At 35.1% G+C, this 19,741-nt stretch overlaps 1 protein-coding gene across 1 annotated transcript; it reads left to right on the top strand.

Moving 5' to 3' along the window:
* Positions 1 to 1,921: 1,921 nt before the first annotated feature.
* On the top strand, positions 1,922 to 18,409 carry LOC128233437 (ATP-binding cassette sub-family F member 2-like). Its single transcript, XM_052947115.1, has 15 exons — positions 1,922 to 2,050; positions 4,424 to 4,566; positions 6,177 to 6,295; positions 6,483 to 6,579; positions 6,949 to 7,137; positions 7,496 to 7,763; positions 9,321 to 9,423; positions 9,936 to 10,031; positions 12,329 to 12,448; positions 13,170 to 13,259; positions 13,988 to 14,098; positions 14,459 to 14,521; positions 14,948 to 15,076; positions 16,066 to 16,269; positions 16,895 to 18,409. The coding sequence occupies exons 2-15, from the start codon at positions 4,437 to 4,439 to the stop codon at positions 17,024 to 17,026; spliced, it is 1,851 nt and encodes a 616-aa protein (XP_052803075.1). The 5' UTR covers positions 1,922 to 2,050; positions 4,424 to 4,436; the 3' UTR covers positions 17,027 to 18,409.
* Positions 18,410 to 19,741: the final 1,332 nt, after the last annotated feature.

The raw sequence follows: 19,741 nt of genomic DNA, 5'->3' as shown, positions 1-19,741 counted from the left end.
CTTAATGGCGTAAGTGTTACAATTAACTATTGATTATGACGTCGTTGTAACATTTAAATGTGGTCGGGCTTGCAAATCCGACTTATTATTTTAGACCCTGCAACATACAGCCAACGTTATTTTGACGTCATAAATCAGACGCTTACCGAGGCTCATTATAAGATGGTTTTCATATCATTTTATGGCTAGAAATCAAGGTGCTAAGTAATGGAAACACTATCTAGTGATGCTTAGACTCTTATTTTTCAGGTACATATATTGTTAACAATATTGTTAAGAAGGTTAATTCTAGGATATTTTTATAAATCAAGATTTTTTTTTAAACAAAACTCTCTGTAATGCGTTATAACAATGCCATCTGGATTATGCTTCTTCGTTTGATACTGAACGTGGTCCCAACTAGTTAAAAATATAGACTCCAAGAGGCACAACAAAATGGTTCGATTTATTATTAGTGTACCTTGTAGAACCTTGCTCTCAGAGAGTAGAGGCAAGTTTTGCCGATCTTGTTTTTTAATGACGAACAGAGATGTAGAAAACTTAGGTTAAAGCATGTTCATAATAGTTTGCGTATGACAAATGTCCATGTTACATGAAGGATTTGCCAAATGTAATGAATTTCTCCCATATAGCTGTAGACGAAACTTATATTTCTATGTCCCACATACTGTTGGTTTTACAGCATCTGCCCTTTATTGCAATGGTAAACGGGGTCGGAACATGCTTTAAAATAGGCAAAATTAAAATATGTGTGAAAAATCACCTCTTGATTGTCATATAATAATTCAGACTATGTGCATAATATAAATTTTGAATAATTCTGTACACTAAATCCTATTTAATGGCAACTTTAATGCCTTAGACATGAATCCATCGTCTTGTGCAAAGCTTTACGGGTTATCCTGTGCAAATGTCGTCAATTATGTTAAAATGTACGTGTATTTGGTACTTAATCTTATATAGCTATATCATGAACATCTTATAGTAATATATATTCTAGTAGTTTCATTTTATTTATGTTTAACGTTCTTTGGTATGATTTATTATGATTCTAAGTATCATGCAAGTACAATCTGTGATAATGGTTGTATTGATGAGAAATATCTTGTTGTATTTATGAAATATTGACAGTGCACGAATAAAACCGCTACGTACGTACTATGCCGTACCATGGTTCTTTAACATGTGCCAGAGTATAGCGCTGGCATGAGGCACCCCGACTATGGTTCCCCTAGGAAGACGGTCAGTTGATTTTAGTGATGAGGCGGGGGCCGAATCTGCAAAAGTGTTTCACAATTATTAGACCACGGATCCGCTAAATTGCATACACGCTACTACATTCATATACATCTCGCTTAGAATGCAGCAACAAAATTGGTCACATATACGGGGACCATGAGCTCTAGTTTCATCAGCTCGGGAACTTCAAAGCTTCGTACGACTTTTTGCCGGTGAAAAGTTACCGACAACAAAAGGCTTGCAATATCTATTCGTCACTGTGCACTCTCGGTGCTTCAAATCAGCCTTTATCTATCTTCCTCACTGGGCTGACCAACCGTCGTGATATTTTGCACAATAACATTCAACGACAAGTTATAAAAATTGAAACACTATCCAATCTCGAGACAATTCCCATACAGTACGGATGTATTTTCTGCTCTAAGGAAACCATGGACCTATAAGTCCGTGAAGGAAACAAATTGTCAAACTGTATTAATGATTTTAAGAGTAATGAATAATTTATATATATACATAAAAATAGTGATAACAAAATAGGTGAAGAGGATTGGATGCCAACAATGACAAAACGATGCTGTTGTTCCGGTTTCCGCTGGTGATGTAGATGATGAGGACAACACCTCGATGATTCGTTCGACCAGACTCAAGAATTCGACATATCGATAAAAAATACGTGAACCAGTCCAAAGAAAATATTCATATGACGTCAATTCCTCCGATTTCTAAATATAGAATGGACACATGTTCCCGCTAGAGGAAACAGGCTGAATTCATTTACCAAAGAAAACTTTTGTTTAGCCTATTGATCAAGGTAAAGTATATTTTTTCTTATATTTATTTTTTAACCGTATATTTTAAGACAAAACTTAATTCACGAATTAGTTAGTAAACACCCACATTCCATTTTATTAAGGTTTTTGCTAGGGTAATTTTCCTTCTTTTTTATTTCACGATGATCACTGATCAACGTGATGATCAATCCCTTTTTTCTGATTTTTCCTTACATTTCGTCTAAGTTTATTTTTTTCTTAGATAGTAAGTGCGTTGAAGATTTTGGTGAATCGGTGTTTATTCTTGTTTGATATTTGTCTTGGGAAAATTAAGAATGACAAGCTGTTCACATTGTTTGTACCGGTAGCGACCGCTTTTCGCCCGGAAATGGATGGTTTTTTTTAACAACTTAAAAACAAAAAAATGACATGGAAGAAGTTATTGCCCTGGACTAAAAAATATTCTGATAAAAAATAATAGTATGTTAACGTATTTTAAGAAAGAATCCATGTGCCAGTCATACAGTAGTTAGTAATGATAAATACACCATTCTTGTTCACCAGAGCGATGTAAATTGTAATGCATTGTGTACAGCGTTAGATTTGTCATTGTCTTACCTCTGATGATTTCTTACCTCTGATGAATGAGAAAATTTGCTATAAAAGAATGTTAATTCCTGTCTCACCCCTCCCACATTCAAAAGTAATTGTCAAAGTTCACTTTTTATTTCAATATATGAGAGAAAAAGTAATATAATACACACAAAATGGCCAAAATGAACCATTTCAGACTAAAATAGTTATTTTTTTACTCCCTCTCAACCCTTATAAAGCAAATAAATTTCGATTTGGAAGGAGGAGCAGGCTCGACATAAACCACTGCCCGATTTTTAGAAACTACTTGCCCGATCGGGCAGTAACAAAAAAACAACTTGTCATAGTGGCTACTTTTCTGGTAAAAAATAGTAGACCGTACTCTCCTTCTTGGAGAGTATTTATCAAACCGAAACTAATGCACTCATTGGTTGTTGACTCGAAAAATCGGGTCAAACGGAGCTCCTCTGACATTTTCATTTGAAACTCTGATGGCGAAGACTGCCGAATATTTTCCGATAGAGCTCGAGTAATTCCGTCTAGATCTGTTGGCCAATCGCGTGAGCTGCACCAAATCCATATAGCTAGCATTCCAGTTAATGCCCTCACAATGTACACAAATGGCGTTTTGACAGTCGACACTGTCAAGTTTTTTAATGTTTCAAACGAAAAAAGGCTAAGTCATCTGAGAAAAAGACCAGCTATGAAAGGAAACAAAAACGACGCTGGGTCGAGTCTTGGGGAAACAATTTTCCTGGACTCAAGACGCAGCGAGAATGATAATTTTGGCTATTTCTCGGACTGCTCCAATTTTCGGATGCTCGGTTTTTGGAACTTCACGAGTTCACTTTACATTGCGATAAATTGTAATTTACTTCAAAATAAATGTAAGATTACAAGGCTAAGATAATAAGAGGTTGACTGTTCGTTCTTATAATTCAATTTTATTTCATCCTTAATAATTTGAATGTTTGTGCTAAGTTACAAATTTTATGACAACTGATTTATTTCAAATACAGCAAGCCCTGATGTGCAGGTTGAATCTGGAAATGAGTTTTGATGTGAAGTATAACAACAAAATGAGCCCAAAAAAATTGGGCAAGTAAAAAATCCATTCGGGCAAGTGAAAATGGCTAGGTGGTTGCCCTTTGGGCAACCAAGTATAAGAATAAGCGTCAAGCCCTGAAGTCGAAGTGTAAAACTCCTAAGTAACGCCCGATGTAATGCCAAATTCTGGATCAGCCCATGAAAGTGGTCATTAAACAGTATTTGTGTTGTTCATTTCTACCTTTTTTGGTGAATGTTGATTGGCCCCTTTGCTATTCTCCAGTAGTGATTTTTTTCCGAGATAATTGCTCTCATTTGTCCAAAATTGGTAAGAGAAATTTACTTTCAGTGAGATTTTGATGGATAACACAGTGATAAATTATCATTTTACCTGACGTTTTTTGAGGTTTTCAGAACACATAGTGTAGAATTGTATTCAATACTGATTGAAACCTGCTGGGTCCCAAAAACGCTTTAAAGCAAATGCAAAGAATTGAATTTTGATTGGACACAAACAGGCCATAGTCAACAGATGCCATAATTCAATTTACAACAAGAAAAGTCAAAGGCGACAACATTGCAGTAATTTGATAAACAACAGGCATAAAATACACAAACTTACAGCGAGTAAAAGAATGTTTTGCATTGATTTTGTATTTTCAATTCCATTTAGATGATTTTTATGCGATTTATCCCTGCTTAACACTTCCTAGGATCTGCTTTACTTAACCATTTTGTCTGTATTTATTATAAGATGTTTATTCATATTACAGAAAATCTGCCAGAATGCCTTCTGATGCCAAAAAGAAGCGAGCACAGCAAAAGAAAGAATCTGCCAAGCGGGGAAAGAAACAACAGAATGGAGCAGATGAGGTGGAGAATGGTACACAGGTTAACGGTTCGGCTGAAAATGGAGGTACAATCATCATTTGACGTGAAATATTTGCATATATAAATATAGAATACATAATTGGTCCAGATAAGCACCACACCAGCCTGCAAACTTTGTCAAGTCATACATTACAGTAATCATATTGATAAAAGAGAATCTGATATTGATCAATACAAGAAGATAAATTTAGTATGGCATGTTTTTGCATATCTGATAAGACTTAACAATGCCAATGATGATATGCTGCTTCTTGCACCCTGGTGACATGTGGTTACCGTGTGTAACTGTCTTGTTGCCATGGCAACTCATGGAGACATGCTGTGCAGCGGGCCATCTGAGGCAATCTTAATCATTTAAATGGCTACATGTGTATTTCTTCAGTGTTGTTAGCATTTTCGTCTCAAAATAAGTGAAAATTTGAATTTGCACTTGTTAAGGATTTTGTTAATATAGGTTTCTCAAATCAAATTGCATGTTGCTAAATTTGGATCATTTTGGTCCACCTCCAAAAATAACCAAGTACATACACTGAAGAATAATTTATTTTTAATAGGCCCATGTGCATTGGTTTGAGCATGACTTAACATTTACCGTAATTCACCTAAGAGTTCGGACACTCTAAATATTCGGACACCCATAATTATTTTCCAAAATAATTTATTTTACGTACCTAATTATTTTCCGAAATAATTTATTTTACGTACCTAATTTTCGGACACCCAAAGGACATCAATCATAACTTTCACAGTTACTGAGTTTCACAGACGAAGATTATTGATTTTTATCTTTACAATGCCTGGTTAGATTACTTAACCGTATACATCACTGTGATAAGTTAATTAGTTACTACCCATCCTAAACGATTTATTGCCTGTTGAAAAGGGAGTGTGATATATTTATTGGAGGATTAAAGAAACAACAAGGGCAATCAAGGAATTAAGAAAACATAGAGATGACATGTTTGTAAAACGATCTGCCAATAAACTGTCAAACTTGTACCTCACTAATAGACTGTAAAAATCAATAATCGTACAGTTAATTATACATTAATCCTGCATGGCAATGTCCATGCATTCCACGAGATCCTCGTCGGTATAACTGTAAGTTATGTGACGTCACACAGTGTGACTCTTTGATCTGAAGCCGATAGAATGTGTTTATTCAGTTCAATGCATGTATAAAATGGTGTTTTAATTATCTTGATGAAGGATTTACACTTATAAATGCGTAATAAATAAGTTTATGACCATTGATTACTGTGGATAAATTAATAAGTGGTACAATGCAAACATGAAGAAAAAGGGCAGGTTAAACAAACATGTAAATAAAATGTAAAAATGGTAATTTTCTATGTATTCGGACAGCAAAAAAAATAATTAATTTAAGGTGTCCGAACTCTTAGGTGAATTACGGTATGAATATTCACATCAGAGCAGTTCAGCATCATGTCATTTGTTTTTCATAGATGAATTTCTTAAAAGCTGATTATAGGGGTCTCAATAAGTAAACAAAGACTTCTTATATGACAAAAAAATAATTAAAAAAATCCCAATTCTGCAATGTTCTTGAAACTGATGAAAACGCAAATTGCTGTTGTCACAAAGGAAATGGTCAAGTAAAATTATTTCTTTCAGATGCCGAATTAAATGGTATTACAGAGAAGCTTGACGAGATGGAGTTGGCTGCCAAGTACCGGTCATGTGCCGGTGTATTGACCAGTCATTCTGAAAGCAGGGATGTCCATCTTGACCAGGTCAGTGATTTCATTCATGAAGATATTGTAATAAGCCTTAAGTGAAACCTTAAAAATCATCATTATTGTTAACTCTGACAAATGATGAGGCGGAGCAAGTCTCACTGTAATTCCAATTCCCTTTTAAGTTACACTGGACCCAATTGGCACCATACTACCTCTGCAACATTGTGATTTGTTTTTTCAGGTGACAATTCGGTTCCATGGAGCAGAGTTACTGATGGACAGCAAACTGGAACTGAATAATGGCCGTCGTTACGGGCTCATTGGTCTCAATGGATGTGGTAAGATCATTAGGGAACATATTCCAGGGAGGATCAATCTCAAAAGTTATAAAACATTCAGTTTAAGGCTTTTGCTAGCCGTTTGCATTCTCAAGTCTGCTTTGGGCCTCAACCACATCACTTTTTGGTTTGACACCATAGCAAAATGTGTAAAAAATGGTGTCTGCATGCGGGAACACAATAGTGGGGGGGGGGGGACTATTTTCCAAGGGAAAGGGGCCATTTAAAGGCCCCTTATATGTATGGTAAAAACAGCTGTTTATTTCGATTACATAATCTGAAATTATAAAAATTGCTTGACATATTATTTTTGACTTTTAAATAATGATTTAGACCCATTTTCAATGTCAAACTGTATAACAATTTCAGGCAAGACCACTCTGTTAGCTGCTCTTGCCATGAGGGAGTTGCCGATTCCTGACCACATTGATACGTTTTTTCTGCGTCGAGAGATGCCACCGAGTGACAAGACGGCACTAGAGTGTGTTATGGAGGTGGATCAGGAGCGGATACGACTGGAGAAGGAAGCCGAGATACTGGCTACCAAGGATGATCATGGTTCGAATAATTGATTAATTACTGTAAAATTGGTAGGTTATCATGTTTTGATGCAGGTATAAAAACTTCTGTGAACTGAATGCAGATTTCTGATTATTGTTGGAGTACTGTTATTGGTATTGTCTGCTATTATTTGTTCAAAGCAGGTTTAGAGAAGCTTTGATAGCTGTCAAATATGATCTTTGTTCTTAAGTTCAAAGGATTCACTAAATTGGATCAATGACATTTTTATCTAGTTGCTGTATTATGATTACATGTTTAGTTATACAAAAAGATGAGCCATTTCCCAAAGATGTACTTAAGACTATTGGTTTGGATCATCCTTAATGCACTTTTTTCACCTACACCACATTTTCAGAATCTCACGATCGCCTAATGGACGTTTATGAGCGTCTTGAAGACATTGATGCGGACCACGCCTTGCAAAGAGCGGCATTCATCCTAAGTGGTCTTGGATTTACACGGAAAATGCAACAAACGCAAGTTAAACACTTCTCCGGAGGATGGCGCATGAGGATTTCCCTAGCCAGAGCATTGTTCATCAAACCGGCACTGTTACTTTTGGACGAACCCACAAATCACTTGGATCTGAACGCCTGTGTGTGGCTGGAGGAAGAATTGAATAAGTAAGCTTTGTTATTGAAGTAGGATTTTTCTGATGATCATAACGGTCAACATGGACTTCTACCGATAATGATTGTGATTTTTGAGTATTAAGAGCAATTGTTTCACACTTTTAAGACAATTTCAGTCTGATAATAAACACTTTCTGGCCATGTTCTGGACAAATTGAATACATACTTTTAAATTCTTCAACTTATAATGAATTTAATTATCAAGGCTAGCTATAAAAATAAAAATAACACAACTGACAAGAAATATACAGTTATGGAATGATATAGCCAATATGCAAAAACAACAATTTTGTTTATATATATATATATATGTATTAGAATATTCAATTCCTACTTGCTTATTGAGCGGTTTCAATATAAATTGTCCAATTGCCAATGCTATTAGAAAGGGATAAAAATGATTGGAGATACAGTCACAGACAACGCGAAAACTTTTTCTTCTTCACAGGACATTGCGACAGGTAAACACTGAAAGTTTACCTGTCGCACCAAATTTTTACCTGTCGCAATGTTACAAACAGTATTCAGTTACATCAGCCTAAACCTTGATTTTAAGCCTCTTTTTTAAATAAGTTTTGTAATTCCCCATTATAACAGGTTAAGATCTTTTTGGTTAGATTTGTCCTACAGTACTATAATAAATTACAAAAAAAGCCAAACATAATGTAAAAAAAAATCAATATTTGGATCTTATAAATGTCGTAATTTTTTTCTTCCCTTGCCCCCCCCACCCAAAAAAAACAACAACAAAAAACGTCATATCTGGTTCGTCACCCATGGAACATCTAGATCTTACTCTTTTAATTCATCTTTAAATTAAAGATACAATATGGTTATAAAATGTAACAAATTGTACTACAAGTCAAACTCAGGCACAACATTTATGCAAAAACGAAAGTAGAGTTATGTTATTGGCAATGTTAAACAGAGCGGAAAGAAAGTCAGCTCGGTATATTAATCATCATATTTAAATTAACACGATTGCCGTGAACCACTACATCCGGAATTTTGTAATTTCCGAACATTTCCGTAAAATAAAAGTATTAGAGTACGAGCTGAAATTGGATCCTTACGCGTTTTATCGGCTTTTACGGAAACATGTCGAAACGGGGTTTACAAATAGTGAAACACGGATTAACACGCTGAATAATCATGATATAAAAATAACTCTGAACATTTATTTAGAAACTGAAAGTAAATTTTCCGAAAATTAAACGGTGCTGACTTAAATTTTTCACCGGACATTGTGACCGACCAAAATAAAAGTTTCGTCGGTCAAAGTTGAAATATACCGGACATGTCCGACTGTCCGACGGACATTCGCATTGTCTGCAGTCAGACAAATGAAGCTACACATGAAGAATTTAACAAGGATTTGGCATTCAATCCTTGAAATAGTCATTAAGCGAATTATATTTCATCGAAAAAATACTTCTGGTGGTTTTTGTTGTGAAATTTTATGAAATTGTATAAAAATTAAATTAATAGTCTTCAATGAGGAGATTCAGTCTACTGTCCAAGGTTGAAATGTTTTGTGGTGTTTTTCAGGTACAAGCGCTGTCTGGTGATTGTTTCCCACTCACAGGATTTCATGAACGGCATGTGTACAAACATCATCCACATGCAGAATCAGAAGCTGAAAATCTATGGTGTAAGTTTTGTAATATTATGTAAGTTGAGAACTAAGTTTACTATGATGTTACAGGGTTAAACCACCTGTACAGTTCCTAACATTCATGAATCATAACATGGCAGAAACAATGTGTATGAAACCAGAAAGAAGTTTTGTGTGAAATCCTATTGAAAAAAACTTATACAGTACTGGTATTTCTTTTTTACAGAAATACTCTTAGTTTTAGGTCAAGAAGTTAAGGGTTTAAGTCTTGTTAATGGGTCAACTCACAGTTCCTTTAACTGAAGGTGGGGGTGGTCTTGTGGTAAAGTTGTCCTACTCTAATCTAACAGGTATTGGGATCGATACCCACCAGGTTGAGATGATCTAATGGTCAAAGTGCCCGCACCAGGGCATCATGCAATATTAAGCTGATACAAATGATTATAATTTTTTTTTTTAAGGTTCTCACAAGGCATGAAAAAAATGCAAGTAAATGGCTGAAACCTGCAAAGAACCGCTTTTAACCATACACATACATGTGTTTACAGGGTAATTACGACAGCTACATCCAGACCAGGTGGGAATTGGAGGAGAATCAAATGAAGAAATATCGCTGGGAGCAGGACCAGATATCACACATGAAGGTATGCCCCTGGGATAGTGTTGGAAGGTTTTGTAGAGTTTAAAAACAAAGTGAGATCATAAAATGATTGTCCATTTGTCTAATATGATCTAGAGGAGGGAGATACCTTAAATGAGTGGATTGAAAGGGATGGCAGTAGCCTCAATGACTTATGTGAACAATTATGTTTATAAAAACCAACCTGACACATTTTTCTTGGCAATTTGAGAAGAGTTTGGGGAAGTTTATCGATGATATCCTTGAATCGGGATGAAAGAAATTAAAGGGTAACCTGTCAAACACTGATTTAAAGTAGTTCGGTATCATGAGCATGCCGGGAACAAGGCCCACCTCCATGATGTATTATGGCTTGTTATCTGGTGGGTGAGTGATGAAGCCATTAGGAAGCAAGGGTTGTAGACTCCCTGGGATTTCAAATCCTGGGTCGCAGTTTCCCCTCTGAGCATTTCTATAGTTTTCAATCTGACACCCTGAGTATAAGCACAGAAACTTCAAGATTTTTCACAACAATTCAGTTAAACTCAAGAGTGTAGATGACTGTCTTAAAAGAAGACTGATTATGTCATGATAAACAGCTTAAGATATATAGATTTTCCATGGAACATTTTAAAAGTAACCATAAGACCTTGATTACCAAGTCGTCATGGTGCCCATGTTGCAAACTGTAAGATGAGATAAAAATACAACAGTAATGTTCAGTGTAGAGAGAGATGATGACATGAAAGGCCGAGGTTTAGTGTCAACTCTCTGTGTTCCCACAGGTTGTAGATGACATCATGATCGAAACTCGGAAGCGATAAAATATATGGCTGATCTCTGACAAATTTGCATTGCCACATAAGTGTTGCACTCCTTTGCGTTGTCTGTGTTATGGATTTTTCAAGTCTACCTTTCATGATTATTTTATAAATTAAAATGTTATATGGCACTGCAGACATAGTAGGAATTACTTAAATAGTCTGGTTATATCTGTTTGTCTCACATTTGTTATAGCTTTCTTCTGCTTGGGCTGAATTTTTTGGATTTGCACCTCTGTAAAGGTATGCACCTTAACTGTTTGAACTTTGGATGACAGGTGAACCCATATTATTTTATTTTATCCAAAAGATGTTAAAATTTTACTGAAAGTAATACTACAAAACTATTTGTCACTTGCCTAAAAAGACTACAAAATAGGCCATCACATGTCTGACTTCAATTGACATCATGAACCGCAAAAGCTATAATGCATTTGAAGTCATTATTTTACATTTTAGTAATCAGGAAGCACTATACTCATTCTGATGATACCAGGGATATCTATGCCAGTCTTCAGGCATCGTCACATTATCGCAAATGGCTCCATAAAATTACTAACTTATTTGTTCATTGGAAAACTTTACTACATGAAGCCAGTGTTTTGCCAGAATGGCTGTTGTCTTTACCAGGCAGGTTAAATACAGGATAATATCGCTTGTGTCATAGCGCTTTTTTGTGTCAAGACCGTTTATGCTCTTATACTAGCTAATGTTTCATTTTCTGTATATCCAATGATATATGTTTATTCTTGTTTCTTGTATGGAAGCACTGTTCATGCGATATATCATTTGATACATCCTCTGTTGGCTTCATTTTAATCAGATATCTTAGTTGTAATCTTTGTTGTAAAACTTAGCTGCTCAAGAATGCTTGGGGACACCTTCCTAAAAGTTACAGGCATGATCTATACGATATATTTGCTTACCATATTTTTAATTGAAACACAATTGACATAAAAAATGATGTAACGTTTGGAAATTAACGATCGTAAGCCTTTCTATATTATTGAAACCGGGCCCAGGATATTTGCTGATTAGTAAGCAAGGAAACTCCTTGTTTTATAACAAATAGCAAATGAATCAGCTTAACACTTTGAAAGAGGTTTTTCATGTATGATCAGAGAGATGATGACATGAAAGGCCGAGGTTTAGTGTCAACTCTCTGTGGTCTCACAGATCGTAGATGACATCATGATCGAAACTCGGAAGCGATAATATATATGGCTGATCTCTGACATATGTGTAAATGACAACGTCTGTTTGATGGCTTAAATTGAAAAGTTGGAAATTGCTGAACAAATACCACAATTATATTTGTTATAACACATTAATTAACATTAACAGTTATTTACAGTTTGTAGATTTTAAAATTGAAAATTTAATGGAATGCAGGCACTTTATTTAGACTCTGAAGCATATTTTGGTCACAGCATGGCCAAGTTGGAGTGACATGTTCAGAGTAAAGTCAGTGTTTAACAGATTGTATGTGCTTCGTTTTCAGAACTACATTGCACGTTTTGGTCACGGTAGTGCGAAGTTGGCACGACAAGCCCAGAGCAAAGAAAAGACACTGAAGAAAATGGTGGACGGAGGATTGGCTGAGAAAGTGACCACAGACAAGGTATGTAGAACTATTCACTTAGATGTATTTCTTTCGGAACTGAAAGACCAATTAAAAAGGAGAGCAATTCAATCCAAGACAACAGTAATCAAATTTGACAAGTATTCGAAGTAATTGTACATGCATCTGTTTTTCACGAATGTTATTGTTCTTGGAGTGGATTGGGTGGAGAAAATTGTTATAAGAACTCTCAGTCATCTTTATTGTGTTTATCTATTTCTTACAGATAATTAAATTATTAAATGAATGGTATCAATGATAAAATATTAAATGATTTTATTTCATCTGTAAATGCAGTTCAAAGATGCACTTTTACCATTGCTTCATCATTTCATTCAATCAACCGGTCAAAAAATGCTGAGATTGAGTTAAATTTTATTCTCTTATCATAGAAAATATCCGTTTCCAGATTAAAAAACCGACAACAATAGGTGTTCCGGTGTATAATACAGGCAAAAAAATATGGCAGGAATATCCTAAAGCATCCAGCAAACTGATCAAGTCCCGGGTCCCCTCGTAAAAACATGTGGTAAAGGGTCATAACCCAAGCCACTGGTCTAGAGTTGAATTTGTATGAAAAAAATTTGCATAGCAAGTGCTGTAAAGCCCTTTTCTCGTTTCAAAATTGCCTTTGGTAAAAGGATTCAGTTATAAGAAATGTTAAAAATTGTGTATTATTCAATAATGTATAAGTTATCTTCATTATGTATTTCTGTTTCAGAACCTTTCGTTTTACTTCCCAAGCTGTGGAACACTGCCCCCACCCGTGATCATGGTACAACATGTCAGCTTCAGATATAATGACGACTCAGTAAGTTATCATGAAAAATACCAGTTAAAACATGTTCAGCCGTCCTTTTAAAAAATAAAAAAATTGTCATGTTATTGGTAGATTTTGTCTCTGAGTCTGACCATTCCAAGATTGTAATCCCATCAGCTACGGATAAAGCTATTATGGTGCATGGTGTTTGTACATTTGTGTCTTGTTAAGTGGTGTTTGTACATTTGTGTCTTGTTAAGTGGTGTTTGTACATTTGTGTCTTGTTAAGTGGTGTTTGTACATTTGTGTCTTGTTAAGTGGTGCTTGGACCCTTACTTTGTGCCTCGGGACAGGGTTTATATTTGAACTGTTCACTAGTTGGCTTATCAATGTAATTTTCATTGCATTATTACAAAAACTTAACCATTTGGCCTAAATGAAATTAGATCAACTGGAAAAAAAACTGAGGTGCTCTTATTAAGAGTAGTAATATGGTGGATAATCTTCGTATAGTTTCCCAGACTTTAATGTTGAAAGCTTTAAGACACCTCCAAGGTAAAAAGACTATTAGCATTACATTTTTATGGTTTTCAATTTGGCTTTAAAGATCTGTAGAACTTAGTGTTCTGTGTTGTGATATTTATTACGCCTTTAACTGCAAACAGAACTGATCCTTCGATATTTTTATATTGTATGATTTATTGGACTACATAGTTAATTATGTATACCAATCTCAAACAAACTGTGTTCAATAAAATTTCTCCTTTATTTCTTTTCAGCCATACTTATACAAGAACCTAGACTTTGGAGTAGACTTGGATACCCGGGTAGCACTTGTTGGCCCGAACGGAGCTGGCAAATCTACACTGCTTAAACTGATTGTCGGAGATGTAAGTAACTTTGGTTCAGAGCAATTGTACATTCTTTAGTGATTACAACTGGGAGCAATTGTATTTTCTTGAGTGATCACATTGGGGAGATATTGTATGTTCTAAATAGTGATAACAGTAAGGAGCCATTTTTTGTAGTGTTTGAAGTTTTGTAAAAAACATCTAATTCTTAGATAATTTTTAGGATTAAAAAAGCAATTCTTTTCTTGTTGATTAGTATTTTAAGATGCACAAGTGCCTGCCATTTTGTGAGCTAAGCTAAAAATTTGCAAATGATTGTAAAAAAAGTATTTCTTTCACTCTTGTGCATAGCTTGCAAAATCCTGATCAATCTTTATTACATTGAATGTCAATTTGCAGCTTGTACCAACAGATGGTCTCATCAGAAGACATTCCCATCTGAAAATAGGCAGATATCACCAGGTACCGTCATTTACAAACACAAAACCACCCTTATTTATATGTTAATAAATGTTCCACTTGTGAAGCTAGATTACTTGAAAATCGCGTGAAAACAAATGCATAGAAGTGTATTTAAATTAAATATATTTTAAGGAGTTTAATATAGTTTAAGGAAGCTAGCATATCAATGCATTATATCAATTAACAGCAATTTAATATGTATGTATGTGTCTAGCTGCCTGATAAGGTGAATGCATGTGGATATCAACTACACATTCAGTGTTAAGCAAATTGCAGTACGTAAATTGATAGTTAGATTTTGGGTCATTTAATAAGAGGAAAACTGAAATTTGTTTATTTACCATATATTTCGATGGAAAACTGTGAAGGGTCCAAGCTTAGTTTAAAACATTTGAAATCATATCTTTATTTATTTATTTATACCAGCACTTGCACGAGATCTTGGACATGGAGAGTACGGCACTAGACTGGATGATGCTCAAGTTCCCAGCCATCAAGGAGCGTGAGGAGATGAGGAAGATCATTGGAAGATACGGGCTGTCCGGACAACAACAGGTGATTAATGCGTTTGATGTGTACTGTGTATTCTTTTTTGACCTTACTAGAATATAAATATATGAATATAATTATGGCGTTGGCCCCAGTATCAGCATCAATCTCGATAGATTGTTGAAAATAGCGGTTATTGTTTCGAGTTTCCCTGATTCTATCACAAGTGTGCCAGTGTATAGCTCTGACATGTTGGACCCTTGTTTTATGTTTTTCCCGGCAGATGTTAAGTAGTTTTAGCTCATTTGTTTTGAGAAGAAAAATGTCAAGGTATCTTTGATATTATTGTCGACGTCATGAAGAAAACTTGAATCTTGGCCATTATATTATTCAACATACTCAAATGATACTTGGAACACATGTTCCAGAGACATAACGCAATATGTAGCAAAGGCCATAACTCTGACTTTGAGTAAAGCTCCTTGTTTGACTATAAAAACCAACAGACGTGTTGTTCGCTCCGTGGCACTCTTGTGCCTTGGTTGGGGACCTTACCACTAGATGGGATGAAATGAAATGCTTGTTGACCAAATACTTAAGTTAAAAATGAGTTTACTCTTTGGTGTTTTGACGAAGCTAGAGTATTGGGTAGAATTTTATTTATCAGAAAGAACAGTTACCCAAGCATTTTAAAGGATATTGCGATAGTCAGTCTTCATTTCAATGATTTTAGCAATGTTATATAAAAAAAAAAGCTACAGTATACAGATAATGAACCTTAATTTCAAGCCAGTATTTCTTCTAATATTTTGCACTTCATACAAATATTTGTTGATTTCAATCTGGTTAGAAATGCAAGAAGTAGTAAGCAACCTGGCCTTTTTCTAGGCATACCAACTGTCTAGTAGTTTGACTCATTTCCAATCTCATATTTTTATTCTTATATTATCATTCCCAATTTAAAGATTTTAGCGAACTGTCATTTCCAGACTATGCCTTGAAACAGGCCAGAAAATTAAATTTAAAAATGAATTCATAATCAATATTTATTATAGGTTGTTCCCATGAGAAGCTTGTCAGATGGTCAGCGTTGCCGAGTGATATTCGCCTGGTTGTCATCTCAAAATCCCCACCTTTTGTTACTTGACGAACCTACAAATCATCTTGATATAGAGACGATCGACTCGCTAGCTGAGGCCATCAACGACTTTGAGGGAGGCATGATTCTAGTTAGCCACGACTTCAGGCTTATATCACAGGTGAGGAGCTTTCGAATGATGGGATAGCTGCACAGTGATCAGCTTAATATGACCAAAAAACCTGTTGAATTCATTTATTTAGTTTTAGCAGTATATATTTTACAACGATTGTGAAGAAAGTTATAATAAATTATACTAAGTCACCCTTGTTTGCTGGATGATGCGCGAGAGTGTGGTCTTGTGTTATGGGGGAAACCGGAGGGCCCGAAGAAAACCCACTTTTCCGGCTTGGTGACCACAAACCAAACTCACATGCGCCCAGGCCGGATATCGAACCTGGGTCGCCTTGGTGAGAAGCAACTGCGCTAACTGAAATTCATTTATTTGTTCACAAGCCCTGCAAATCTAGAGAAGCAATTTTCAAAATCTTGCCACTTATATGTAACACATCATCATGACTAATATTGAAATACTGAACATTTTGGTAAAAAGAGTCCTAAATAAAGTTTTGAAGATTATCCTGTGCTGAAATGCCTGTATTCCAAAAATATTCATCATTATATTTATAGTTTAATTAACCAAGTACAAACGTTCAACGATGCAAGAAAAGCACGAATTCTTTTTATTTTACTTTTTGAATTTTACTGTAAAACACGAAATATACAAGTATTTAAATGTATTACAGGTGACGGAAGAGATCTGGATTTGTGCGAATGAAACTATAGAGAAATACCAGGGTGACATTTACAAATACAAGGAAAAGCTCGTGCAAATCGTGAAAAAGGAGAATGAGAGGCTCCTTAAACTGAAGAAATGATGACGGTGAAGACTTAGGTGGCTTACATTATCAATTTATTTATTTCACGGAGTGCGTAAAGTTGACTGCCTGTGTCCTTGATACATTGTGATAATTCTTTGTCAAGGCCAGTTAACTGTGCGTTACTGTGATTGCCTATAGGACACTATACAATCGTCATAAACATGTAGTTAACCTTTGTCAGAGGTTAAAGATTGAAATTTGTAAAAAATATTATCAAGAGGATGTGTTTTAAGGTTGCCTATATAATTTTGATTTTCAAATAGTCTCTTTACTTTTCAACTGTATCCATGGCATTTATTATCGAGATCGAGCTGTGCTAATGCCTGATTAACTTGGCTTAGGGTTAATATTTTAAATGAGGAGTTTTAATTGAACAGACACTATATAAAATCGGATTACAGAACTTCTATTAAGACTTGTACAACATCTACAATACATACGGGTACATGTTTTCTAATAATTTGACCGCCCTCAATAATCACCTACCTTGTTCAGCAAAATTATATATATTGAATCCAACTACACATGCATTTGTATGTCCAGGGTTATCAGGTGACTTCTAAGTCTCCCTCCATCAGTTCAACAATAATGAATATTTGTATCTGGACAGTTAATGTCAATTATCCAATCGTTGAGACTTATTTTACATTTTAGATAATACAAAATATACAATAAGGAAAATTAACTTGATTTGAAAACAGTGGTTGAACTTGACACAAATCTCCAAGCCTGACACTATTAAAAGGTACCCAGGGCTTGAAAGGTGCCCAGGGCTTGTTATCTTATTTTTATATTTTATAGCAGTTTGAATGTTCCAATTTCTAAAGCCATCAGTAAAGTAAGAATTTGGGATTTGACCTACTGTCTGTTTCGATAGCTGTAACAAATTTCAGAATATGAAGCTAATGATGAATATCACTATGATCCTAAGATGGTTTGGTTCTTATGGCATAACAAAAAAATCTCAGTTTATCACTTGTAGTATCAACCAACGGCTTTTTCATTTTATCAGTTTGACACATGCTTAAAAAGCTGTTCTTGTAATCGCATGATTTTCAATAAATCTCATTTATTTTGCTTTTTAATGCGTAAAAGTTTCCATTCTGTTGTTCACATTTATTGGAAGTATTTACATGTATTACTCTAAGGCATGTTTTGAATAAAAATGTGCATTATACATTGTGATATTACTGTCAGAGCAAATATACATATGTTGCGTTTTCATCTGTTTTAATGTGAATATTCAACATCTTTGTTTAGGGATCCAAATTTTTCAAATGTTAGACACATACTAAAAGCTTTTTTGTTATAATAACTTTCAATGTTGTTATTTAAGTCATATAAGCCAACAACTTCTCGAAATAAATTTTTAAAACTAAATCTTGTTTATTGTTTGTTACTTATAAAGCCATGTGCTGCGCAAGACTGGAGCTGCAGTTTCCCCATCAAACTTAAGGTACGCGATGTACAAACAACATTTCATTCAGCCATAGGCACTAATGTTTATGTTGATGCCATTTCATTACAGATAATTTATTGCAGTTTGTTTTAAAATTGTACTGCCTTTGCGATCGGCCTTTATTCCTCGACTGTAACATTTCTCCTGTATGGACAGATTTTAAAATAACTTGCCACATGACTTCGTGTTGGACATGTCATGTGCACGAAATGTTATCCTACCTCTAAGGTTAAGGTCACACTAAGGACATAGATTGTAGGTGGTCTTGACTCAAGGCTGTAACTTTCTCTTGTATGGACAAATTTCAAAATAACTTTGTATTTGACATACCAAGGCAACGCGTCTCGTGCACGACCCATGTCCCTATCTCTAAGGTAAAGGTCACCCTTAGTCTTTATTTGCAAAGGAATGCTGCATATAAAGAGAGTATACTTGGTTGTGTCCAGGTTGTACCTTTCTCCTGAATGGACGGAATTTAAACTAAATTTTCAGTCATGTGTTCAAAATACCAAGCCAACTCTTGTGGTGTTTTCAAAACATCAATGAGTGGTAATGAGTGTTTTTATTTATTCCACTGTTCATTTACATTCCTTTCTTCATTCACACATTTCACTGCTATTTTTCTACCTTTCTAAATGACCTTTGAATCACACTAGCTTACCATTTCTGGGGCATTTGTCACTTCCAGTGATAGCTCTTTAGTTCTTTATTTCGCCTGAAATCGGAAGTGATTTGACAGATTGTTTGATATTTCAATGTCAAACCAGCCTGCTTGCAATATTTTTGTGGGTATAATATGAACTGATTGCATGTTCAACCCTTTCAAACGTAACCAAAATAAAATTGGTCACCAGGTATCAAAATTTCACATTGTACATGATATATCTACCAACCATTGTAACAGGACTGACCTAAGCTCCCTTTGTTCGTTTTGGTATTCATTTTGTAATTTTGTTTCTTTGAGAAGAGTTTCATCCTTGAAGATGTAACCATACGATCATAACAACCATGAAACATGATGCTTGTCAATAACAAAAAAATCAGTCCTTGAAGATAAAACCATTGGAACCTGATGCCTGCCAACAACATTTTACTCGAAGGCTTTAAAACTTTTTGAAGTTTTTCTTATATACGTCTTGTGACTCCTGGAGCAGATCCAGTTTTAACTGTAAAGGCATAATTTGAAGGGACTGAGCACAGTGGTTTCAGATGAGATTTCACTATATAAATACAGGTAACTTGTGATCCCCTGG

Source organism: Mya arenaria, chromosome 1, assembly GCF_026914265.1.
Source record: "Mya arenaria isolate MELC-2E11 chromosome 1, ASM2691426v1".
Taxonomy (NCBI): Eukaryota; Metazoa; Mollusca; class Bivalvia; order Myida; family Myidae; genus Mya; species Mya arenaria.
This window is presented reverse-complemented; position numbering and strand designations above follow the sequence as displayed.

Coding starts and splice junctions, on each gene's coding strand:
- LOC128233437 (XM_052947115.1), top strand. CDS start 4,437: ATGCCTTCTGATGCCAAAAAGAAGCGAGCACAGCAAAAGAAAGAATCT. Junction 12,449..13,169: donor AGAAAGTGACCACAGACAAG/GTATGTAGAACT, acceptor TTTCTGTTTCAG/AACCTTTCGTTTTACTTCCC. Junction 14,099..14,458: donor TTAAACTGATTGTCGGAGAT/GTAAGTAACTTT, acceptor GTCAATTTGCAG/CTTGTACCAACAGATGGTCT.